The 26,486-nt window shown below is 40.9% G+C and overlaps 1 protein-coding gene and 1 pseudogene across 1 annotated transcript in view; one reads left to right on the top strand and one right to left on the bottom strand.

Annotated features, from left to right (window-relative positions):
- The window catches only part of MCC (MCC regulator of Wnt signaling pathway), a 225,746-nt gene that overhangs the window by 127,642 nt on the left and 71,618 nt on the right, over positions 1 to 26,486 (top strand). The window contains exons 3-5 of the mRNA XM_077816346.1: positions 5,609 to 5,751; positions 16,382 to 16,524; positions 24,068 to 24,231. Coding sequence (XP_077672472.1) covers positions 5,609 to 5,751; positions 16,382 to 16,524; positions 24,068 to 24,231 — 450 coding nt within the window. The remainder of the gene's footprint in view (positions 1 to 5,608; positions 5,752 to 16,381; positions 16,525 to 24,067; positions 24,232 to 26,486) is intronic.
- On the bottom strand, positions 9,362 to 11,068 carry LOC144264587 (histone H4-like; annotated as a pseudogene).

The raw sequence follows: 26,486 nt of genomic DNA, 5'->3' as shown, positions 1-26,486 counted from the left end.
ACAAAGAGAGCACAAACAAAACCTCCCCCCACAGATTTGAAAGGATCTTCTTCCCTTATTGGTCCTTTTGGTCAGGTGCCAACTAGGTTATTTGAGATTTTTAACCCCTTACAGATAAAGGAGGGATTTTATGCTACCCTTAGCTGTATGTTTATGACAAGCCGTAACTAGTGCCTTGTACCGGACATATTTTTGTGCTTTGGATTCAGCAGAGACGACAGGAACAGACCCTTTACCCACTATATACTCCTGTTGGCATCTCCTCTGACATATCACTCTGAATAACTTCCTACAAATCTGCAAACTGCAGCAAGTACAAACTAAAATTAAAACCACTCTCCTCCCATATCTATAAAATGACTTCCTATCTCCCTCAAGAGCAACCAACTATGTGTCATTCAAAGAAGTATGGAGGTCCACTTCTGGTTTTAGTCTAAACCAAACTATAATCCATGGGCAGTGTATGGAGCTTAAGTAAAACACAGTGTGAGAAGATAGTTGTGTCATTTGGGTTCAAATTAATTTGAAGCTTTAAGCAAAGGTAAAAGGGGATAAAAAGCCACACAGGTCAGCACTGAAGAAGAAGTTTGTTGGGACCAGTGCAAACAGAAACAGCCAATGCTCACGAAGCTCTAGTTTAGTTTTAACTGCTGGATCAGACAAAAACTGAAGCTGAGGGAACACAGAAAAATACAGACCATGTACAGTTGGTTTTTGTATAAATGTTTCTTTTTCCAAAGTTGGTTCAAGGTGGTCCTCCTCCTGAGTAGGACTATTCAGGGAATACATTCCTAAAGGACTACATTCCCAAGATGCATCATGCTACTCAGAATTTGTCAATGTTGTTACTCTCTCTTAAAAAAAAAAAATTAAAAAATCAGAGTGGATTTAATGCTAAAATGACCTTGGAAACGAGGGATTTTGTAATTAAGGACTTTATCCTAAAATAGTTACTGCTGCTTCCTTTTGGAATACTAGAGCAGTGTGTCTGCTCTACATACACCTTTCCATCAGGACTACAGTATTCATTTCTCTGATCTGCAGTGTTGCAGAGTGGAAGACTAAAGACCTGAACTCCTAGACAAGAGGCAATTCCAAAAGCCATACTCTATGTTCTGATTAGAAGATTCAACTTTGCCATTCCTTTTGCACTCTTCTGGTTTGCTGGATGACATGGAATCAAGATCAATAGTTGAGCTAAACAAATAATTAGAAATAGTACTTAAGAGTTTAAATGGATAGCAAGTAGATGTGGTTTACCAATACTCTCATTTAGCCTCAAGCATTACACAGACTAAACCCCCCATACAATTAATTCTTATCCATGTGTCTTGTTAGGAAGGGGCTCAGGCCACCAGAATATTGCTTATATATAAAAGAGACAAGAATTAACTGATGGCATCCTAAAAGCTTCCGCTTGTCATAAATTAAAATACAATATTGTTTAAGCAAAGGTTTGGCTCCTAAGAACTTGTTAGACAAGTTTATTGTTGTAGCTGATTCAGGTGATGGCTTGTACTCTTCCTAAAATATTGTGTTACTGGGATTACTTCCACCTCAGGCAGGTGTCTGAGATTCTAGGGATTTTGTTACTCTAGCACTAAGATTAGGATTTGGTACTATCCTCTAGCTGAGTACAATAAGTGTAATGCAAATGATGATACTGTTAGTGTTTCTTGTACTGCAGCTACAGCTACACTTTATAAGCAGTTACACCTACTTGTGCCAACATCCTGAGGCTGAAGTATTTTCTCTTCTCTCTCACTTCACGTTTTTTATTGGTCTGATGATTGTTTCCCAGCACCTCACTTTTATCCAGAGGATCAGACTTTAAAGTGCCAAAGGTGTTCCCAAGCATGGTAACTTAGTTCTGTAATGAAGTAACCTCTGCAGCCTGTCCCAGAAACCCTGGGTCACTTTGGCTAAAAACTTTACTGGAAACACTTTTTTCTTCCTGGCAGCTACTCTTGATGTGCACACTCCTCCAGGAATCCATGGCTTGTTCTTGTGTCTTCCTTCTCTGCCAAGTGGTACCATTAATAATTCCAGTCAGAAAGTTAGATATGAGACCAAAACAAGGCTGAGGAGAAAGAGAGAGGGTGTGAGGCATTTATCTCATAACTGGAAGTAACTGACATGTGAGAAGAGATTAAAAAAACTAAATATGTACATCTTGGATAAGAAACAACTATGATGTGCATGAGATAAATCTGATATTTGAAGAATATGAGAAACAAGGAGAGAGAGGAATTTAATATAATGAAATGGGGTATAAATAATTGGTGAAATTAATGGAGAGAAACTTTAGGTTGAATATTGAAAAAATATATATATCAAAAGTACTAGTGGCACATTTAAGCCTAGGGACAAAAATTGGCCAATAGTGGTACAGTCCTGGGTTGACAGATGGTCTAGATGGTTCTTTCTGTCTCTGGATTCTACATTGCATAATAGGTTGTATTGTCTCCTTTCGCATACTTTTACCCTTCTCAGAGGAGAATCACTATTGCCTGACAGGAACACCACATCATCCTCCAGGTTGTACAAGGTTTCCTTCAGATCATTCGTGCTGAAACCACGGCAAAGCATATTGGGTCTCCACCTTGTGCCCTTCCTTTTTCTCATTTTCTGTTGCCCCAGGGAGGCCAAAGACCCTTTTAAACAAAAACTTAAAGCTGCTTCAGGTGCATACACTTCCCCTGTTTCACGTTGTTTCCTCTTTGTTACTCACCATATGTCTGTCACCAAGTAAAGATTTTTGTGAAAAATGGTGACTGTGCAATGACTTGAGAGAGTGAGGGAGAGAAAGCAAGCCTCGTGCTGTAGCTGAAGTCCATTAGCGAGAGTCAGTACATCTTCAGCCAAGATAAATAACATTCAGCTTTTCCGTGCCCAGCTTAGAGAGATGAAATCCGGTGTGGTAGGCTTTTTATTTATTGTCAGAAAATTATTGTTAAACCCTCCGTCTGAAATATCCTTTCAGTTTAAAAAACCCCACATTGAGTAGATAACTCACTGAGCTGGAGAATACTGAGACAGTGTTTGTGGGTATTAAAGTGTGTCACAGGAAATTTGGTTTAGAAAGGTGCAGTAAGCCACTTTTTCTTTCCATTTTCCCTGGGCATAATCTTTGTCTAGCATTTTTGTTAAACTGTTTAACATTTTTATCTGATACTTTCTTCCCCTGTATTTTTATACTCTGAAGGAAGGACTAGTTATCTGATCAAGTATCAGGGAGATGGGGAGGCGAGGGAACAGAGAAATAAAGCCTTTCGTGATAGTGTATGAGAAGTAAGAGGATATGGTGATGTCTGTATATAATGGCTATGTCAGGTAGCCAGTGTGCGGCCTGAAGGCTGAATGTGGCTCATTGGAGTTCAAGAATGTGGCCCTCTGCTGCCCTTATCTTTAGTATGGAGATACATCCACAGGGGGACAGACTTCATCCAAGAGAAATTCCACTCTGCGAAAGTTGGTGCCTTTGATCTAAGAACAAGATGAATCTCACGGCATAATGGGACATGTATTGTCAGTAACCTGTACCTCTACATTAAAGATGAAGGCAACTCCATTTTGTGTATATTATATGTGGTCGTCATACTTCTAGCAAGAAGCTAGTGCAGTCTTCTTTTGGACAAAGAACACTGTAGAGAACAGTCCTGCACGGAGTGTGGACTAGATGGCTTCACCTATTTTCCATCCATAATTTCTATTATTCTGTGATGATAAATTTGTATTTACATTTTAAAACAATTCTTATATACTCGGCCCTTATTATATGTATATATATATCTTTGTTCTTCCCCTCCCTTTCCAAAAATAATAAATACAAATATAATGTATTGATAGTACAGATGATCACTATTGCCTGTCAATTAAATTCTAACATTGATTATCTTGTTAGAAGGTAGCTATAGTGTGAAAGTCATTGCATATTTCACAGCAGTTAGAATGAAAAACAACACGACTATTCTGCGCTGTGTTTTTACTCCAAGAATTTAAAAGTATTGAAATGGATTTCTTAAAAAAAAAAAGTGGATAATAAATTGTCTGTCAAGCTTAACATCATTTTTCAGTTTGGAGGAAGTTTATTTTCATATAAGTAATGATCCCAAGTCATAAGTTATGAACCTAAGAAAATAGGGGCTATTATGAAAATATTGTCAGACCCCTAACTGTAGATAGGAATTTTGTATGTGTTATGTATTGTGTTACTTTACTGTATTTTAATTCCATATAGAGTGATATTCAGGGCAAGTCACTTTCAGTAAAATAAAAATGCAGGAGGATTCATGCAGTAGTTAGTTCTGATTTAGCATTTAGAAATAGTTTTATTAAAAAGGCATTGAATATGTTCAGTTGATGTACCAATGCATAGATCACTGTAAGTTTGAGATTTCATTTAATAGGAGCAATCTCCATTGTGTGACTGCAGGAGAGGCAGGGGCCTGCCTGATTCTTGCATGGGGTCAGAAGCAGGTCAGAAGTCTTGCCCTTTCCAGTCTGCTACCAAGCCTAATTAATGTGTACCATGGCTAGTGCTGTAATTGCAATGCATGTGGCTTCTGGCATCTGGAACCAAGCCTAGACTGAATTGAAACGCTGTTGGAGGGAAAGTTAGACAGGGTTGTGTGGGGCATACAGTAATACAAGCAATAGGTCTGTTGTTTCATGGCTCAAATGACAAGCTTTTTATTGTGTTATAAATGAGTAAATTATGCAAAGTACCTTCTTAAACCGAAAAAAGAAAATCCTAATGGGAAGGAAAAAGGTTTACTAACAGATTCTCTAGGCTTTGTCTATTTTAAACATGTTTACCCCACTATATTGTTTCAACCAGAATGGTGGAGGAAAAGTGGCAGCCACATTTCTGTTATCTTGTGCCAAAGTCTCTCCTTGATCTCTCATGAAACACTTGGATGCCCCTGAAATGTTTGGGAAGCCTAAGATATATGTCAGAGTGTTACAATACACTGCTTGTGTCTGGAATTGGCACCTCTTGTAGCTCTGTCTGATGGAACAGATTTGACAGTCACAACTTCATGGCATGGTATCTAGCACATCACCACACAATGTCTTGTGGTTTAGGTTTTTGGAGGGACTTTTTTTTTTTTTTGGCATAGGGTTATTGCATTCTATCATAAAATCCAGTGCTAGAACACAACATCATAGTGTGATGGCTTTGCAGGCCCCCAACATAATATCTTCTTGTGGGATATGGGAAGGCATGATAACCATGGGAAAAGCCCAGACAATTCTTCCTGGATGACAATCTTCACAAAGACTATAGGTCCCAGTTTGTGATATTCCAGGCTGATCTGAGTGGTGGGTGACACTATATTCAAGATGAGGGCAGCTGCAGTATGGTTTATTTTATTGAATTTAGATGAAATCCTTGGGCTCTTGGCATGTAGCCTGTAAAGCCCTGCGTTGTACCAAGTTAGAAGGCCACTCTAAAGACTATTTTCCTCTCTCTATTGAAAAATGGTGTCGGATTGGTGGGTAGGGGAGCCATTAATGCACATAAAACTTTGCCTTACATCTAATCTCAGTATGGTTAATCTTAAAACCCATCCTCTTCCTTTGTACTTTGTTTTTTCTGCTTTAGTGTGAACAATCTCATCTAATGAGAGAGCATGAAGATGTACAGGAGCGAACAACACTACGCTATGAGGAACGAATCACAGAGCTTCACAGCATTATCGCTGAATTAAATAAAAAGATTGACCGACTACAAGGAACAACAATAAGGTATTGCAACTCCTATGGAAGTCTGGGCCAAATTCAGAAGCGCTATACACGGTGGTGTACAATATACATTGGGTATGAGTTAATCATAAAAGTTGTGTAGCTAGACTTGCTATGATTGAGTTTCAGTGAGTGTGCAAAATTAGTGTAACATGCATACTAGGGGGTTGGAAACTGGGCAATAGTAGCAGGAAAAGCAACTTATAGGAGAGTGTAAGGCAAAGCAATCCACTCCCCATTCCCATTTTTATCTTTCTTCTATGCTATCCACAACACAACCAAGACTAAATTAAATCTGTTGTAGAGGTGCAACTGAAATTGGCTTCAAGAGTTGCACCTGCTTTCATCAGCAGTTCCCATGAAATACAAAATTGGTGCAAATTGAACAAGTGTTGCATATACTCACTGAATGTCAAAATTTGGACACTCCTCTTTTAAGACGTTACTCAGTAAGTACCAGCTATTTCTTCATGTAAGTTCTAGATTTCACCAAAGAGGAACATTCTTTTCATTTATCTGTCCATTTCAGTTGTTGTTAGCTTACTGAGAGGCAAAGGCCTTTTGCCACTTCTTCGTGAAGGAGTTTGCTGGGACCTCACAGTACTTTTCAGGTGCCAAGCTTATTGGGACATGAACTCCTCGATCCTTGGCCAGTTAAGGATTTTAAACCAAAAGTGAAGAGTTCACATCTCCATAGGTTATACTTACTTAAAATTCTCCCCATGTAGCACTGTGTGGGTTTTCTTGCTTATTTTCCTGCATGTTTTTCAGTAATGGCTGTTTCATTTCTTCATCTCACTAAAGTCCATATGGCCTATCAAGCCTGGAGCTCTTTTGTTTAAAGTATATGTCCAGGAAAATATTTTTGTGTGAAAGTGTAAACTGGTGTGTCTTAAATTACAGAAGGTAATAATATCCATATATTGTAATTTTAGCATATAAATATAATTGCATTGCATTAATATTATATGAATAGGTAAATCGTGCAAGTTCTTTTGTAGGTAATGATGATGATAGGATCCTGGAAGATGTCTCTGGACAGTACAAACTAGTCTGAATTTAAATATAAAATAATTCATATTAGTCTCTCTATGTGGAGCAACCTCTTTGATCCCATATTCAACCATGCATCTACCTGTATAAATAAGTCTCATATTCAGTTCCTCCTGGTCTGTTTTCCAGAGGGCATGCACTCTTTTGAGAATGAAAGTAACTGCCCAAACCATACCCCTTACTCATATAGTCCCACTCTGTAAATGGGCAAAGTCAAGCTAAAGAGTAAAGCATAGGAAGAGCCAGAGTTGCTAGGCTTTTCCCATCAACGAAGGTTGATCCTGTATCAGAAAATGAAGAAAAATTCTGTAAAACCCATCACAGAAATTTCTGGACAGATCTTGAAACCATTAAACTGTAAAATATATTTAAATCATAGGGTATTCTTCTTTGTTGACAGATGCTATAGAAGGTTAAGTATGTGTATATATCTACACAAGATCAGCTTCAACATCCAGAGCAAAGTGGGACACAGAACTGAATCTGACACTAAATGTACATACACTGCACCTTTGAAAGGATGCAACTGTTGCCCTTATGGTGTGCATGCCCCTGAAGGCCAAAGTGTCTTCAGGTTCTGCTACTGTGATAGAGCACCTAGGCACAACCTCTCCCGACTCGTGGCAGCTTTGGCATTCCACGTTAGTCCTTTGTGCTCAGATCCCTGGACAACACCTCTCTCCGCTTATATTTGAATTCATTCCGCTGTAATGATAATAATAAATATTTGTAAGCGAATAATTAATTCTTTTTTGCTTTCCTTTAATGGTCATTGTAGCTACTTTTTTCTCACAGACCAATACATTTAAAAAACAACAACGTGTGAACAAGGTGAGCTTCCATTCAGCTTCTAAAGACAGTGGGAAGAAAGAAAATCAATTCTTCGCTCCTGTCATTTCCATACTTTCCTGTAACAGCATGTCAGGCTTCTGCTCTTGCCCCACTCTGTTAGCAGGTGTTGGAACCCTGCAGAAATGTTGGTTAATTACTGCTGCCTCCATTGGGACAGGTGTGGCACATTCTGCTCCAATCTGAATATAAGGGATGTTGGTGTGGGTTGGGACAAAGAGATTCTAAGAGAGGTCCTAGGAGCAACTAAGGCAATGTCTACACTACTGTGGTAAGTCGACCTACGCTACGCAACTCCAGCTATGTGAATAATGTAGCTGGAGTTGACTTACCTTAGGTCGAGTTACCATGGAGTCTACACTGCGGGGTCTCCCGTCAACTTACCTTACTCTTCTCGTCATGGGTAGAGTACAGGGGTCAACGGGAGAGCGTTCCGCTGTCAATTTAGCGGGTCTTCATTAGACCCGCTAAATCGACCGCCGGTGTATCAATCTCAGAGTGTCGATCCCAGCTGTAGTGTAGATGTAGCCTAAGTCTGGGGAAGAGGCTTAGGCCTTGTCTACATTACACAGTTTTGTCTGCAAAAGCTGCTTTTTGCTGACAAACCAGTGGAGGTGTACACACTACAGTGCTACTTTTGGTGGCAAAACTCTGCTGTTTTGCCGACAAAACCAAACCACCTTGATGAGAGGCATAGAGCTTTCTGCAGCAAAGTTAAAGTGACAAAGCGTCAGTATAGAGGTGGGCAAACTACAGCCTGCGGGCCACATCTGGCCCACGGGACCATCCTGCCTGGCCCCTGAGCTCTCAGCTGGGGAGGCTAGCCCCCGGCCCCTCCCCTGCTATCCCTCTTCCCCCGCAGCCTCACCACCCTGCCAGCGCTCTGGTCTGCCGCTCCTGCGGGCAGCATGGCTGCGAGCTCCTGCTGCTCTGAGCGGCATGGTAAGGGGGGGAGAGGGGTTGCATAAGGGGCAGGGGATCCCAGGGGGCAGTCAGGGGACAGGGGGCGGAGGTTCTGGTGGGGGCAGTCAGGGGACAGGTGAGGGGGGTGGAAAGGCATGGGAGTCCCGGGGAGCCTGTCAGGGGCGGGGGTGTGGATGGGGTCGGGGCAGTCAGGGGACAGGGAGCGCGGCAGGGGGGAGTTGGATAGGTGTGGGAGACCCGGGGGGCCTGTCAGGGTGTAGGGGGGTCCTGGGAGGGGGCAGTCAGGGGACAAGGAGCAGGGGGGATTGGATGGGTTGGGGGAATTTAAGGGGGACAGTTGGAGTGGGAAGTGGGAGGGGGCAGATGGAGGTGGGGGCCAGGCTGTTTGGGGAGGCACAGCCTTCCCTACCTGGCCCTCCATACAGTTTCGCAACCCCAGTGTGGCCCTCGGGCCAAAAAGTTTGCCCACCCCTGGTATAGACACTGCCATTTATTACGTCAACTTAACTGGCCTCCCCCAGTATCCACAATGCCTGTCATGACCGCTCTGCTCGTTGTTTTGAACTCGCTGCCTTGCACCTAGCTATGCAGGCATGTGCCCCTCCCCTTGCAAAGCTCCAGGAAGTTTTGACATTCCTCAGCCTGGAGAGCTCACAGAGCTGCTGAGGATGCTGCTCCATGTAGCTGAGGAGGCTGTGGGAGAAATCAGAGGGAATCGGAACCATTATTGTGGAATGTTTTTCTCCCTTTGGGTTATAGATGTTTTCTGAGAATTACTGACACAGGTTTAGCCTTCAAATCCATACAGAGTACAACCCTGGTGCTTCTGCGCATAAACAACATCCATGGAAGTCACAGTCTTCTGCTTTCCATGCTAAGTGTAAGTAACAGCATCTCGGATCACATTCTCCAAAAATAACCTTTAGCACTCCCCGAGTCTCCTCGTAAATGAGATCTGAAATGCGGTTCCCATCTTTAAAAAAGGGAAGGAGGAGGATCCTGGGAGCTACAGGCCAGTCAGCCTCACCTCAGTTCCTGGAAAAATCATGGAGCAGGTCCTCAAGGAATCAATTCTGAAGCACTTAGAGGAGAGGAAAGTGATCAGGAACAGTCAGCATGGATTCACCAAGGGCAAGTCATGCCTGACTAATCTAATTGCCTTCTATGACGAGATAACTGGCTCTGTGGATGAGGGGAAAGCTGTGGATGTGGTGTTCCTTGACTTTAGCAAAGCTTTTGACACGGTCTCTCACAGTATTCTTGCAAGCAAGTTAAAGAAGTATGGGCTGGATGAATGGACTATAAGGTGGATAGAAAGTTGGCTAGATTGTCTGGCTCAACGGGTAGTGATCAATTGCTCCATGTCTAGTTGGCAGCCGGTATCAAGTGGAGTGCCCCAAGGGTCGGTCCTCGGGCTGGTTTTGTTCAATATCTTCATAAATGATCTGGAGGATGGTGTGGATTGCACCCTCAGCAAGTTTGCAGATGACACTAAACTGGGAGGAGAGGTAGATACACTGGAGGGTAGAGATAGGATACAGAGGGACCTAGATAAATTAGAGGATTGGGCGAAAAAAATCTGATGAGGTTCAACAAGGACAAGTGCAAAGTCCTGCACTTAGGACGGAAGAATCCCATGCACCGCTACAGACTAGGGACCGAATGGCTCGGCAGCAATTCGGCAGAAAAGGACCTAGGGGTGACAGTGGACGAGAAGCTGGATATGAGTCAACAGTGTGCCCTTGTTGCCAAGAAGGCCAATAGCATTATGGGATGTATAAGTAGGGGCATTGCCAGCAGATCAAGGGACATGCTCGTACCCCTCTGTTTGACATTGGTGAGGCCTCATGTGGAGTACTGTGTCCAGTTTTGGGTCCCACACTACAAGAAGGATGTGGAAAAATTGGAAAGGGTCCAGCGGAGGGCAACAAAAATGATTAGGGAACTGGAACACATGACTGATGAGGAGAGGCTGAGGGAACTGGGATTGTTTAGTCTGTGGAAGAGAAGAATGAGGGGCGATTTGATAGCTGCTTTTAACTACCTGAAAGGGGGTTCCAAAGAGGATGGCTCTAGACTGTTCTCAGTGGTAGCAGATGACAGAACAAGGAGCAATGGTCTCAAGTTGCAGTGTGGGAGGTTTAGGTTGGATATTAGGAAAAACTTTTTCACTCGGAGTGTGGTGAAACACTGGAATGCGTTACCTAGGGAGGTGGTGGAATCTCCTTCCTTTGAAGTTTTTAAGGTCAGGCTTGACAAAGCCCTGGCTGGCATGATTTAGTTGGGGATTGTTCCTGCTTTGAGCAGGGAGTTTGACTAGATGCCCTCCTGAGGTCCCTTCCAACCCTGATATTCTATGATTCACGCCCCCACAACGAGCCAAATGGCGAATAGCTGGCTTCATAATACCCTGGATATTGTCCCTCAGTACCTTTCTATGGCACTTAGTGCCTCCTTTTCTGATACCCTTACCTCCCTTACCATGACCAGGCATGTTCGCTAGGTTTACAGACGGTGCGGCCTGCTGCTGGGGGTGTGGGGTGTGGAGAGACTGCTCAAAACTTAGAACTGTCTGAACTTAGAGACAGCATACCCACACACTCTGTCTCTCCCCCAGCACACACTCTTACCTCTTTCACATATACGCTACCCCCGCACACACACAGTCTCTCTCATACTTCCCCAACACACACACACTGTTTCTGTCTCTCCCCAACACACACACACACACACACTCTCTCTCCTCCTCCACCCTACACTTCAGTTGAACAGCAGCTGGCAATCTAGTAGGATGCCCAGGGAACGAAGCGATTGAGAAACCAGCATCATGTGACACTGTACCTGCCATATGAGGCATTGCAAATCCTTCCCAAAGCACCCTGTGGCCAGTTGCACAGAGGGATAGCTACCCACAGTGCCCTGCTCTCTCTGTCGATGCAAGAGCTGCTAGTGTGGATGCACTCTGCCCACACAAGGAGCATAGCGTGGGCAATGCAACAGCGTGTGCACAGAAAGATGAGACGTTACTCGTGAAATCGCAAGATTGTCAGGCCATGATTTGGAAAGCAGTTACTTAAATCTGCTGAATCACAGGGCAAAGAAATGCATCTCCCTGGTGCTGCCATGGAAAAGTTGTATGGCATCCGCACCTTATAGCAGACGTAGTATAGAAGGCTTGATTTACTGTTGCTTTATGCCATTCTTAATGCTTCCCTTTATAAAACCATAATATTATGTAGATGGTCAAGAGAAACAAAAGTTACACAGTAAATTTGATCATCTAATTTAGAGTCTTTAAATTGTTGCTGTTGTTTTGAGGTTAGCAATGCAGAGCAGAACAAGATTTTCAGTCTAAACAAACCATTGCAACAGATATAAGAGAGTTTGACAGATTGCATAAGCTAATTTATGTTTTTTATTTAGAAGAGATTGCTTTTTTTAAACACTTTGGAAGGTGAGGGCGAATGGTTTCAGGAAGTTGCAGAATTATGGTTCATGCATTGTTCAGCAAGCCCAACTGCAGAGATGTCGGATCAAGTGCCATAGCTGCACCTCTTCTCAGACGTGAGGGACACAGTGTTGTTCTTAGTAATAGTTATTGTAGGAAATATTTTTAGATATTTCCAATAAACTTCTGGATTTGACAGGCCTTTATACGGTACAGCAAGTTCCAGATGCATGGCCACATGAAGCTAGCTGTTGATACTGCATTATGTTCTGCCAACACTCCTGATGCAAATGAAGTCACAGTGGTTATGGGATCAAGCCAACAATCATTCCTAATTGTCTTGTCTCACTGATGTTGCTGTAGTTCGAGACAGCTCAGCTGGCTTGGGAATCCAACCAAAAAAAGAGGAAACTGTGAAATACAGCTGCAACCAATTTGGTATTTGGTCTGGAAGAGAGATGTCTGAACTCATATAATGTTGAGCCTTGCTTAGTTTCTGAAGGGGGATTGATATATCATTTACCCACCACCAGATCGTAAGAAATAGTTTGTAATTTGAGGGAAGTAGAGCAGTTAAGAAGGTAGCTTGCTGAGAGAGACGATAAATTCCTTTCTTTTATATAGTCAAAAATAGAAATGTTGGCTCTGTTTGCATTATCTAAGAGTTTCTCAAACAGTGAGGCTTTAGTGGGTCCCTAAGAAATCCAAGGCTCAGATGGGAGACTACCCTGTTTAAAACTTTGCTAAGAACACAAGAGCACTGTTTCAAAGTCTAATCTTTCTTTCTCGTAGTGTGAATGTAGTTTGGCCAAATTTGCAGAACTCAAGTCACAGGTTTAAGTCCAATTCAGAGTAAGATTGTTTCATCTGAAACTCTGTGTATTTATGCAGGAAAGATGCAGAATATCTTTCCATACTCTTCAATGTGAATTTTCTTCACTGCAGCATCATAGCTCTGAGCCCCTGTTACCTATCATTTGGAAGTAGGCAGGTAAAATTATCACCAGCCTATATTCCTTCCATTCACAGAAGACTTTGATACATTCATTAACTCTCTTTTCCTGAACTGCTGCCCATCCATTGGTTTGCACAAGTCACAAAAAGGCAAAGCCGGTCAAGTGGGTAGGTCCACATGAAACAGCAGTATCAGTGTATTAAAAACACATACATATTAGGGTGTGTCAGTAACACCCTAACAAGATCAACCTCTCAAGAACAAAGAAGGTCCCAAACTAAATAATAAAACATGAGATAATACTGTATCTGTTTTGAAAGTCAATGTTACTGGCCAAGAAAAGTTCACCCTAACACAAGATTTTATTTATTTTTTAATCATGGCTTCAGTAAGGAAATGCATTTTTCATGCAATGATACAAAAATAAATATTGCCATGTGATTGAGAACAGAATCAGCTACGTACAGTCTTTCCAGTTTGTCTGTGAGTTCAGCAAAAGAATTGGGTGGGGGGGGGTGGGAAGAGAGAGAGTGAGTTGTCTTTCATCTCAATGCTGAAATAGGTCTGTGCAGCTTATGGACTTTCTTGCCTGCTGATGTCCGCTTAGGATTCTTAGCAGCTGTCAAAAGACATACAATCTAACCAGTCAACCATTTGTAAGTAAATGCTGTGCGGCCATGAATTCGGTGCATTACCCAACAGAAAATGCATATAGAAATATGGGTCACCTAGAAACCTGGGGGGGAAAAAAGGGAGACAGAATAGATAGTATAGTGGACAGCATCATAAAAATTAATAATGGTTGGCACTCATAGTGTCTTTTGTCTGAGGATCTCCCATGTTTTACAAAACATTCATTAAAATATAATGAAAGTTGAAAAACGGCCAACACCCACTGTGGTGAAAGCATTCTCTGGTTGAAGCTATGAAAGAATCTCTGTGTACACACCTTGACAACACCCCACCAGAATTCCTCAATGGGGAGGAGGAGGTGCTGAGAGTTTGCCATTTTGATCATTATTAAGCAGGCTTTAAAACAGTTTCGTACCACTGGAGTGACACAAAACTGCTTCATTGCACAGAACGATCTGGCCCAGTACCTTTTGTTACTTTTAATCCATTTTTAAACATTCTGTTTTAGTGTGTAGCTATTGCACCTCTAAGTCCTATTGAAACCAGCACCGCTTTTGTGTTCTAAAAGGGAAGGGAAGAAGATGGAAGAGAGAGATTTTGCGTTGCCTTTGAACAGCTGCAGAACTAGAAAACCCGTGTTTTCAAAAATCGGCACCTTAGTTGTGTACACAAAATATAAGCATATTTAAAAGATGCTGCACTGATTCGTGCTCTTCAAATACCTCGGGTAGAAAAGGTAAATTGCACATATAAAATATGCTGTTATGTGTACAAAGTGGGTAATTTACCATCTGCGTTTGCTATTCAAAAAATATTTCCTATTTTGAATGTGGAGTTACATGTTTGTAAAGAGGCATGTTTTGCATGCATGTTTCAAGGGGTAAATTTTGGAAAATTTGGCTCAAACAATCAAAGGTAAATTTGTCAATCTTAGCCATTGTCATTTAAACAAGAAAACTAGTCTGAGTCTGAAAGTGGAGAAAGTCAGAGCTGATTAGCATGTGTAGACAAGCAGTTGGTTTTATGATCAGGTCAGCCTGTCATCCATTCATGGAGGAGATTCACATTTTAAAATGAATCACTAATTGCAAAGCAGGTTAATGTATAAATGAACAAACAAATTATCCTTTTGACCAAAAGAAAAAGCAACTCTTTGAGCACTTAGTTTTGGACAAAAACAATTACTAATTATCATTGCCGTGTGCTGTGCCTAATAATTAACTTATTCATAGAACATTAACCCACAATTTATGTGTCTTCAGTAGCCTGTATTTTAATTCATGCTGTTTTTGGTTTGGTTCTCCCACTTGCTTTAAATATGTATTGCCCATCACCTAAAACACCTTGCTTTGATTTAAAATTTAATTTTAAGCTTAGAATCTTAATTTTTGTATAATAGTTGCTAAGTGCTTGTGATAAAGATGTAACTTTCTGTAGTGAGCTGAGTTGCCTTTCAGGGTTAGGAAAGTGTGATCATTCCTATTAAAACTACAGTGGGTAAGCTAAGGAAACGCTGCTTGGCAAACAAGCCGGAATTTTTCTTATGAGTTGACCTGTTTCACAGACAGCAACCTTTCCTTCAGTCAGTGTTGTGATACGTGTGGATCATCTTCCTTTCAGCTATTTTGCCCGACAGACATTGTCAAACCTTAGGGCTAATTCCTGCAAGGTACTAAGAGCTCTCAACTCCCACCAACTTCAATGGAAGTGGAAAGTGCTCATTACTTTGCAGAACTACCCCCTTAGACAACAGGCTTCCACACAGCTGGAGGTACCCTCACAGTTCTGTGCTCTCCCTCCCTCACCAAAGAACTCCATTCCTGCTCTATGCTTCCTCCCCACCCTAAAATCATCCACCTCTCTGATGAAACAGCAGCAAAATAAACCTCTGCAAAATACTTTACTTGTGAGTAGCCAAATAGGGGTACAGTAAATTCACTCATCAGAAGTTTTTGATTTGTTTCTGTGCCTATGCTACTGCTGTTTTTCAGGCTGGTTAAAATGTGCATATCTGAAAGTGACAAAATAATAATTACAGAAAACTGAAGCTGATTAAAAAAATCAGGTCTTCCTGAATCTCATTTTTTGAGTCGGATTAGCAAACGGATTAAAAAAAGAAAAGAAACATTTTAAAGTGCTTCATTGGGCACTGTGATTTCACATTCCACCACTTTCCTTATCTGCTTCTCCCCATTCCTTGAACTTTAGGTGCGAAAGTAGGGAGAAGAGACTCCTTTTATAAATCTCACTACTTCAGGTAATGCCCAATATCGCTCAAACATTTTTGAAGGAACCCGCTTGACAAATAAGAGTGAGTGTATGTAATATGCAAGGGTTTTGTTTTCCAGTAACTCCAGCAGTTCACTGCCATTCTAATTAATCTGTACATTATTTTCCAATAGATTTCAAATAAAAACCCATTTGGCAACAGGAGACTTTAGAGAGCGAGAGAGAGACACACACTTAATCTGGCAATACATTTTCTTATAGTGAACATTAGTCTGGAATGATCACAAGAACTTTGGTGAAACTTCAAAATACAGAAATGCGAGCCAGGTGCTACCCACTACATAACTGGCAGTTGAGAGTACAATGCAGAAAGTCAGTTTGTTTTATGGGAAGCATACCCTGGTCCATTTGATAGTCTTGTTGAGCTGGAGAAAGTTTGTTGTCCAGTGTGTACCCTACTTATTGTGACTACAGGACTGAAAGGCGTGCTGTAGAGTTACTTATTCCTTCAATAATATTTTTTTCTTGTGCCTCTCCCCCAGGGAGGAAGATGAATATTCCGAACTACGATCAGAGCTCAGCCAGAGCCAGCATGAGGCTAATGAAGATTCACGCAGCATGGACCAGGATCAGACTTCTGTTTCAGTACCAGAGAACCAGTCCACTATGGTCACTGCTGACATGGGTTAGTGATTTTTTTGAAAAGACAGGATGTCTTCTACTAGTAGAAAGAAAAGGAGTACTTGTGGCACCTTAGAGACTAACCAATTTATTTGAGCATAAGCTTTCGTGAGCTACAGCTCACTTCATCGGATGCATACTGTGGAAAGTACAGAAGATCTTTTTATACACACACACCATGAAAAAATGGGTGTTTACCTCTACAAAAGGTTTTCTCTCCCCCCACCCCACTCTCCTGCTGGTAATAGCTTATCTCAAGTGATCACTCTCCTTACAATGTGTATGATAATCAAGGTGGGCCATTTCCAGCACAAATCCAGGTTCTTCCCCCCCTCTCCTTTTTTTTTTCCACACACACAAACCCACTCTCCTGTTGGTAATAGCTTATCTAAAGTGATCACTGTCCTTACAATGTCTATGATAATCAAGGTGGGCCATTTCCAGCACAAATCCAGGGTTTAACAAGAACGTCTGGGGGGAGGGTAGGAAAAAATAGGGGAAATAGGTTACCTTGCATAATGACTTAGCCACTCCCAGTCTCTATTCAAGCCTAAGTTAATTGTATCCAATTTGCAAATGAATTCCCATTCAACAGTCTCTCGCTGGAGTCTGGTTTTGAAGTTTTTCTGTTGTAATATCGCAACTTTCATGTCTGTAATCGCGTGACCAGAGAGATTGAAGTGTTCTCCGACTGGTTTATGAATGTTATAATTCTTGACATCTGATTTGTGTCCATTTATTCTTTTACGTAGAGACTGTCCAGTTTGACCAATGTACATGGCAGAGGGGCATTGCTGGCTCATAATGGCATATATCACATTGGTGGATGTGCAGGTGAACGAGCCTCTGATAGTGTGGCTGATGTTATTATCATACACATTGTAAGGAGAGTGATCACTTTAGATAAGCTTTAGATAAGCTGTTACCAGCAGGAGAGTGGGGTGGGGGGAGAGAAAACCTTTGTAGTGGTAAACACCCATTTTTTCATGGTTTGTGTGTATAAAAAGATTTTCTGTACTTTCACAGTATGCATCCGATGAAGTGAGCTGTAGCTCACGAAAGCTTATGCTCAAATAAATTGGTTAGTCTCTAAGGTGCCACAAGTACTCCTTTTCTTTTTGCGAATACAGACTAACACTGCTGTTACTCTGAAACTTACTAGTAGAAAGCCATTGCATCCTTTAAAATACTGATCAGAGTGCTTGGAGGGGAAAGAAAATAAATCATCCAAGCCTTGTTAATCAAACCAAAGGTGTTCAGGAATTCTCTAGGATAATAAACAGTTTCATTTAAAATAATCTCAGAACCTTGCTCCCAGACCATCAGAACTATAATAGCTGCAGAGGAAGAACAGAAAATGAGCTTGTCAGGAAGAACTGAAGCACCTAAATGAGTGCCCTTTGGGGAAAGGGAAAATGGAGGGGGGACACACACACTCACCCCCCTCTATAATAGTATACATGTTCTGACCTGATCATGTAATTTGCTGATTAATTGGATGGATTGATTTTTTTTAACTCCTGTTCCTGTTCTGTTATTTTACCAAATAGCAAAAACATTTTATTTATAAGTGACTGAAGGTTGTTTTTAAATGTTGCTAGTTTATTTATCTATAAAATTTTGATGGTTGGAAATTGCAGAGATGAAATAGAGGCATCTAGAGGCATTAATAAGTGGCAGAGCAATGTGCCTCTCCAGGCCATGACTTTTAAGACTTGTTGCTTTCTGAGAGCCATTAATTTATGTACAGGTGGCAAGTTTCTGAATACACTTACCTGTGCTGTGGAGTGTTAAGGAAGGTTCTCTTGGAAAAGAGTCCAGTAATTATATTGTTTTTCAGGTGTGTTCAGATTGGGAATTTCAAAGCTGAAATTAAAGGGTAGTTAGTACTAGCTATAGAGATCCGGTTCTCAGACTCCAGCAATAAAGATGCCCAATATTGGGGTACGTAGACACACTGCTTTTCGCAAGCTTGGGAGCGTCATTGATATGCATATTAGAGGGGAAATGTCTGTCTCACTGGATCAGATTCTGTTCTCATTCACATCAGCGTAAATCAGGGACATATCCTTGGCTGTAGTGTAGTTCCTACTTCCTTCTGTCATAGGTATTTATTAGCTGTGATCACCAGACACCAGCGTGCCTTGGGAAAGTCATGATGCGCTGGATCTTGATGAAAAAATTACACTAAATCCAAAGTCCAATGTGACTGATCCAAGCAGAGACAAAGATCAAAACATCTCAGAGATGTTTTCTAAGCACTTTTGTTACAGTCGTACAGAGGGTCAAATTCTATCCTCAGATAAACGCGTGTCACTCTCACTGAAGTCAGTAAAAATTCCGCTGATTTTTAATGGCAATTGTATGTGCTTCTCTGAGGGTAATGTTTGTGTCCCAGTGTAGACTCAGTTAACAATATATTTTTATTTCACTCTTTTCTTTTGCAGTAGCTTAGCAGATACCAGTTGTGCACTGATCTCTGGCCATGGACTCTGCTTCAGAGAGAGGCAAACTCCTTCCTCTTCCCCATTATAACTTTAAGCTTTATCTCAGATGGAAGGAGAAATCTTGTTTGCCATCCCCAAAAAGAATGAAGATTCCTCTTAGACATAAAAGGACTCTGTGACACATCACCTATTATACAGTGGATGGATTGTTGTCGGTATCTGAATTCCTGTGACTGATCCACCACTGGGAAAATATGCAGATTTACTGAGTAAAGGGGATGGTAGTTTGTTCAGGTCTTCCAAACCTTCCTGCAAAGGAAGGCTTAATTCAGGGAGTCTGTGACCCACTTTTGCTAATATTGGACAGAAGGGATTAATTTTGGTGGAGGTACACCAGGGATGAATTTGACCGAAATAGTTGAGACAATACATGGGTTTCCCAAGACAACTTTGTAGTTGCTGACTGAACACTGAGGCCAAAAAGAACATGTGGCTTTTCTTGAGAGAGGGACTCTGTGTTTGTTACGGTTTTGTGGTTTGAGTTTTTTTATTTTCAATAATTCATGTGCAAAACTGATGAATGTATGTTTTTGGATATGTGCCTGAATGTCACAGTAGATTTTATTCTTAATTGAAAAAATAAATAAGACAAGAGGCTTAGTCTCTAAACTTGGTATTTTGGTGAAACACATGAGGTCAGACAGTTTAACTTGACACCAAAAACTAGACTAAGGACTGATTTACACAACCATATTGACTTCAGAAGTATTGTATGGAGTGTAAACCAGCACTGAATCTGGCCCTCAGCGTTAAAACATTTAGTTTCTTTTATAGTGGGATTCTTATTATGTTAGGGTATCTTTTCTCTCTCACTTACCCAGTGAGAACAGAAATTATGTCCTATATGTACATCAGTACTCCAGTGTAGACTGGCTACCGTTTCAGCCAATCAGAGCTATAGATTAGAAAAATGATATTGGAATTACCTCTGAGCCCGCTTTCCCTGATGGCTTGGGACTCCAATACCCTGCCTTGTTGAGCCAGACACACTAGTCTGCTGCAACACAGACCCAGGTCTGATCCACGCCCCCAAAGCTGCTGACTTTAACAGAAAACCACTCAGCAGGTTACCTATCTCCAGCACACAGACACCCAGTTCCCAATGGGATCCAAACCACAAGTAAATCCGTTTTACTCTGTATAAAGCTTATACAGGGTAAACTCATAAATTGTCCACCCTCTATGACACTGATAGAGAGATACGCAGGTATTGCTCCCCCAGGTATTAATGACTTACTCTGGGTTAATAAACAAAAGTGATTTTATTAAGTATAAAAAGTAGGATTTAAGTGGTTCCAAGTAATAACAGACAGAACAAAGTAAGTTACCAAGCAAAATAAAACAAAACATGGAAGTCTAAGCTTAATACGTTTAAGAAACTGAATACAGGTAAATCTCACCCTCAGAGATGTTCCAATAAACTTCTTTCACAGGCTAGACTCCTTCTTAGTCTGGGCCCAATCCTTTCCCCTGGTACAGTTCTTGTTAGTTCCAGCTCAGGTGGTAACTAGGGGATTTCTCATGACTGGCAGCCCCCTTTGTTCTTTTCCACCCTCTTTTATATCTTTCGCACAAGGCGGGAATCCTTTGTCTCTCTCTGGGTCATATCCCCCCCCCCCCCCCCCCCAAATGGAAAAGCACCAGGTTTAAGATGGATTCCAGTACCAGGTGACATGGTCACATGTCCTGTGAGACCCCAAGTCTCCATTCTTTCCGGCCTGACTCACAGGAACACAGGAAGGCTTACAAGTAAACAGAGCCATTTACAACCAATTGTCCTGGTCAATGGGAGCCATCAAGATTTTGAACCACCATTTTAAAAAATGATAGGCAAACTTTTTAAATTTGGGTGCCTATGCCTAAATATGGATTTAGTTGCCTAGGTTTAGGTGCCCAAATTTGAAAAGTTTGGCCTATATTCTTTACCTGTGTTACTAATAATACTTCAGATTAATCAGATTGAAAGAATTTTCACAATCCAATTTACTTTTCAATATTTGTTATTTCTTTACTTTTACCACTTCATTGATCCTGGACAGTGATCTGTTTTTTATACCATAATACAAGGATGAGACATTTACATTTCCAGCACAACAAGCAAATGTAGAAATACAAAATATTGCTACACGAAATCACTAACTTTCATAGTAAGCTTATAAGGTATTCCTCCTACACACCAACACAAGCATCCTTCTGTCCTTTGTTTATTTTAGTTTTAGTATCTCTTTAAAAATAAACCCTTATGTTAGTTATGCACATCAGGCTAATCACCATGACCTAATAATAACATGGCACTGTATACTGCACGAATGCAGCAAGCTTATTGACATGCCAACTACATCAATGTGTTATGATACACTAATGCTTTTAGATATGCTGCTCTTCTGCTGTAGGCAACAAAAACATCAAGAGCTAAAATTGTTAATTTCTCTGCTGTATCTTGTAAATCCTGTGAGTGGGTTTACACTAGCTTCCCTTTGAAATGTGGGTCTATCTGACATTGTTATAAATTCTTATTTTCTGGGAGAAACATTCCTTCAGGGCTAGAACTTAGCATATAAGGTCTTTCCTTCTGAAGGAAATGTTTTGTAAAATGAGACAAAATGTATATACAGGCATTATTGAGTTTCAGGAGCACAAGCAAAACAAGTAGATTTTACAATTAAACATTCTTGATGGTGCATCTGTGACTCAGAATTGAATTTTGTTAATAAATAAACTTATTTGGCAGATTGTTAACGCTAAAGCATATTAATTGTTTTGGTGGAGAGTGGAGCTTGTGGGAAGTTCAACTTCATACAACTTCAGTAGGAGTTTTGTATGCATACAGGTTGCAGGAGCAGACCCTGCTTTGGCCATCCATATTTGTCATGCCATTGATATGTTGATGGTTTGTTTTTAACATGAAATCCCTTTTGCCTGCAGTAATTTCACATTCACTCCAGGGCTGCATTCTTTTGCAATCCTATTCCTACACAAAGAGAATTTTTGAACACTTTCGTTGATCAACCTGTGCAAAGCTGGAAATACTGCATAAAGACAAGGGCCCATGATTGCTGCTACTGTCATTTAAACACAAAGGAACAAATGCTACCTTTGAATTTTGAGATGATAACAGTATTGAGTCTGTGTCTTGAATTCTATTCTGTTCTATATGGGTTCTTATCTTGTGGTCATCACCGATACAGACAAGCTTCATCCATAGGTTAGAGAGTTCCATTGTGCCAGAGGAGCATAGTTGTCGACCAGGGTGTTCTCCCAGGGCTTTAGGTGGTCATTTAGATAGACTGGGCCTAGGCCATGGAACCACCTTGAAGATAAGGACTGAGACCTTGAACTTGATTTGAATTTCTATGCGAAGCCTGTGTAACTGAATGAGAACATCACTGGCACATAAGAATTTGGACATAAGTATTTTGGTTTTATGGTTGCTTTTATTTCCCCCTAAATGTTAATTGGGCCATTTTTGTTAAATGGCTGTCTAAATTACATCTACAAAATTTGTGTATGGCAAGCCTTGCATTGCATACAGTTGTCTGGTGTTTTACATATCTGTGGCTGTAATTTAGGTGGTCAGGTTTGTTAGTTTGTCCGGTGTTAATCGAAGAAGTAGATGAGTTTTTGGTCATGAACTTATTTATTTATTTTGGTTATTTATTTTGGTTATTTATTTTGTAGTAGTCCCCTGTTCCCTCACACCTCGCTCTTTCATAATCAGCTTCTGTGATCCTTTGTTTTAAATTCAGGTTTTCAAAGTGCACTAAAGGAGTTAGGTGCCCAACTCCCATTGAATTTCAGTGGGACTTGAATGCCTGTCTCCCTTAGGCTCCTTTGAAAACACCAGCCATATGTTTTAAATCTGATTGGAAGGTCTGACGGTAATGAAGTCCTAGGTGGAGCAATACCATAGGAATAACATTTCATGAATGGATGCCACCCCTTTTAATATTTGTACCCCTGTGAAAATAATGCATTGTCATGAAATATAAATCCATTGTGTGCTGTACAATGCAATAACTGATTATTGCACGATGCCTTGGTAATTAATGGCCCATAAGTGAATACAGCCAAGAGGCATCAGAACCCAAGAGTGAGTTCAACTATATGGTGCACATCAGGGACTACTGCTGATATTTATCACTGAATGTAAGTTGGAGGTGATGCAATTAATTTGTAAAGTTAGTTCACAAGATAAGAGGGATCATTTGGTTGTCACAAAATTGGGGAGAGAGTGGATGACACCCGATAAAACAGTGTTGTCAGACTGCAGTGGGGAAGGGTCTTCTGGCCCTTTCCTTGTGAGAATTATGATAATGTTTTCATTGTAAAGCACCTAGTGAATATGATCACGTTATGGAGCCTCACAAGAACAAGGGTTGTTATTGGGGACCCATAAATATTTCCAGTCTTCTCTTCAGTTGCACACATAGAAGAAACAGCTGTGAAAATGAAATTTTAGCTCTGTAAAATAATCTCTCTAGGGTTTTTGTGTAAGCTTTTGGACACTTGGCAGCAGTTTGAGCGCAAATCCCCAAAGTCCTTCCTTTTAGAGGAGATTGGATTATATCATCACTGAGTGAACTGGGCAGAAGAGCATTCTGATTCCGAGGGAAAAGTCTTCTTGCTGAGCACAAAGATCAGGAGAAGCTGCAGTAATGAGAAAGATTAACAAAAAAAAGCAAATTGGGACAGTGACATGGAAGTGTGCTAAAACGTGATCTCTTTAAAATGTGGAGAAGGTTTTTCAAACAAGAAAGACCACTCCAGATAAGTGGACGAGGCAATTATTTGTGTGATTGTGAGTAATTTGAGAGTTTAGGCTGATGGCATTCAACCCTAGAGATTTGTAAAGAGAAATCAATAACTTGTGCGAATAGGCTGATGGTATTCAAGACTGGAGATTTGTGAAAAGCAGTGTCAGACTGTAGGAATATACCATTTTACAGGAGTGGAGCCTGTCTTGCTGAAAGTATTCAATGGTAGTAGCTTTTTAGCTTGTGACACCCAGTGCATGTGTGACATGTTCTTTCTCTTTCATAGATAACTGTAGTGACTTGAACTCCGAACTTCAGAGAGTGCTGACGGGGCTGGAGAATGTAGTCTGCGGGAGGAAGAAGAGCAGTTGCAGTTTGTCTGTAGCAGAAGTGGACAGACACATTGAACAACTCACCACTGCCAGCGAACATTGTGATCTAGCTATTAAGGTGCAACAGCATTAACTAGTCACTAAATGCATTGTATGCATACTGGGATACATGATAATACCTTGCATTTATAGCACCTATCATCTGAGAATCTCAGAGCACTTCACAAAGATTTACTGTGCCTCACAATGTCTTGTGAGGTAGGTACAGTAGTATATCTATATTTGGATATGGGTGCACTAAGTCACAGAGAGATTACCTATAGATCTTGTATAGAGCTTTTCAATCCATAGATCTCAAAGCACTTTACAAATATGGGTAAGCCTCATCCTTATTTTACAGATGCACAAACTAAGGTACAGAGAGATTGCCTGACTAGCTTTGCAGTTATAAACATGTCATTTATTTAAATTACCTTACACGGAATATGCTGACTAATGGTCAAGATATTTAGAAGAGTAAATAATAACTACGAGAGGAAGCAATTGCTATTTAAAAATTACAAACTGAAGATGAAAGAGCTGTAAATATTTCTGCACATTAGCTCCTTACCACACCCCTATGAGGTAGAGAAAAGGGGAAACTGCAGCAGAGAATTTATGATGTGACGGATGCCACAGGATCTATTGGATTTCCTGGTATCCAGGTTTGTGCTCAGAACATTAGATTACATGACTAATTACGGTGTGTGAGGCTAGATTCCGGATTTATCCTTGATGCATCAGCATGCGTAATCAAAATGAACTGTAACACTATATAATCAGGAATGAAGAAAAGCTCAATAATTCATTAGTTCCCCCAGAGAAATAGTTCCCTGTATGTATCAATTGCCTTCTGTTCTCTTCTTCATCGCAAACAATGTAGTGTGCTAGTCAACAAACCAGAGTTGAAGCAAAGCATGCCGCATCCAGAGAACTGCAGACAGTTTAGTTAGCAAATGGATGTTGGTCACGTCAGTTTGTGAGAGCATAAGGGCAGAATGATACCTGGATTCAGTTAATTTGTACATGGTGGTTATTAACGTGCCTGACAGAGCAATGAGGTGAGTGGGTGCATTTAACATATTATGCTGCTTTTCCAACAGGAAGCACTGGAAAAGGGGGCTGGTATCTTTTTACCTTTTTTGCGGGTCATTTTTGATCTTTCCCTTTATTTATTTGCAGTGGGAGTTACTATGTTCTGTAAGCAGCATTAAAACAGATTAGCAATGCTGACAAAGACTGAATACTAGGTGGAAGTTTTCATTGTATCTGACATAGTTGTTAAGTAGATTTAATTATTAATAGAAAACTTCTTATTCCAAATAAGGGATTTAATTCCTTGAATAGTTTTCCAGTATATTGTCTTGATTACCAAGAGAACATCCAACAATATCCTGTTTTTTCCTTTTGCTATCTCTAAGGAATTTTATTTCTTCTTCTTTATCACCTTTCAAGAATGCAGCCCATTCATGCAATGAGAATGTTAAATGCTCCTTGAAGCAGTATGTTGTCTTGAAATGACCTGTCTTGTTTTCTGAATCTGATTTTTGGAGACCTGTAGCTTTAGGTGGAGGGTTCATTCTTTATGAAGCATAGCAGCTTGTTTTCTGTTGCATGGGTATTACAAGGAATTGCTAATCAGAAAAAGAATGTAGGAACCTCCTCATGAGTAGTGTGTATTTGCTATTCACTCTTGAGCCTAACTGTATGAATTGTTACGTTTACAGCTGTAAACCAATTATGAACGTGGTGGGGGAGAAATATGGTCCAGTGTTTACAGGAGGAAATTGATGGTCAGAACATGAAGGTTCTGTTCCTACTTCTTCCATTGACTTGCTGCATAACCTTGGACAAGTCACTTAACCTCTTTGTGCACAGGCCTGTGTAGGATTTAGTGTGGCTCTGCACCACCTTGGGCAGAAGCTCTGGAAGGGATAGTGTGTCAGAGAATCCCAGGTTTTCCCTGAGGTTCCAGGTACACAGAAGGAATGTATAGGCTGCACCATCCTAAGGCATAGTGTACCCCATCACATACATACACACACTGTGCATGGCCAAGGCTCCTTCCCCTCCCCATATCTCCTTGTGCCCTTGGGGGAAACATATGTCCCTGGGGACCTACAGAAAGAACCATCCTTGTGCTCCCCCAAATTTGGGACTGCACTTGTCCTTGTCATGCTAGTATGTGAGGAAGGATTCCTTGCACCCTCCTCAGCCCTACACGCCCATTCACGAGCCAGGCACAATCTGGTACTGCGAGTACATCTACACTTAAGATGGGAAGGTGCTTCCCAGCACAGGTAGAGAGAGAAGCACTAGCTGTGCTTGAGCTAA

Source organism: Eretmochelys imbricata, chromosome 5, assembly GCF_965152235.1.
Source record: "Eretmochelys imbricata isolate rEreImb1 chromosome 5, rEreImb1.hap1, whole genome shotgun sequence".
Lineage (NCBI taxonomy): Eukaryota > Metazoa > Chordata > Testudines > Cheloniidae > Eretmochelys > Eretmochelys imbricata.
This window is presented reverse-complemented; position numbering and strand designations above follow the sequence as displayed.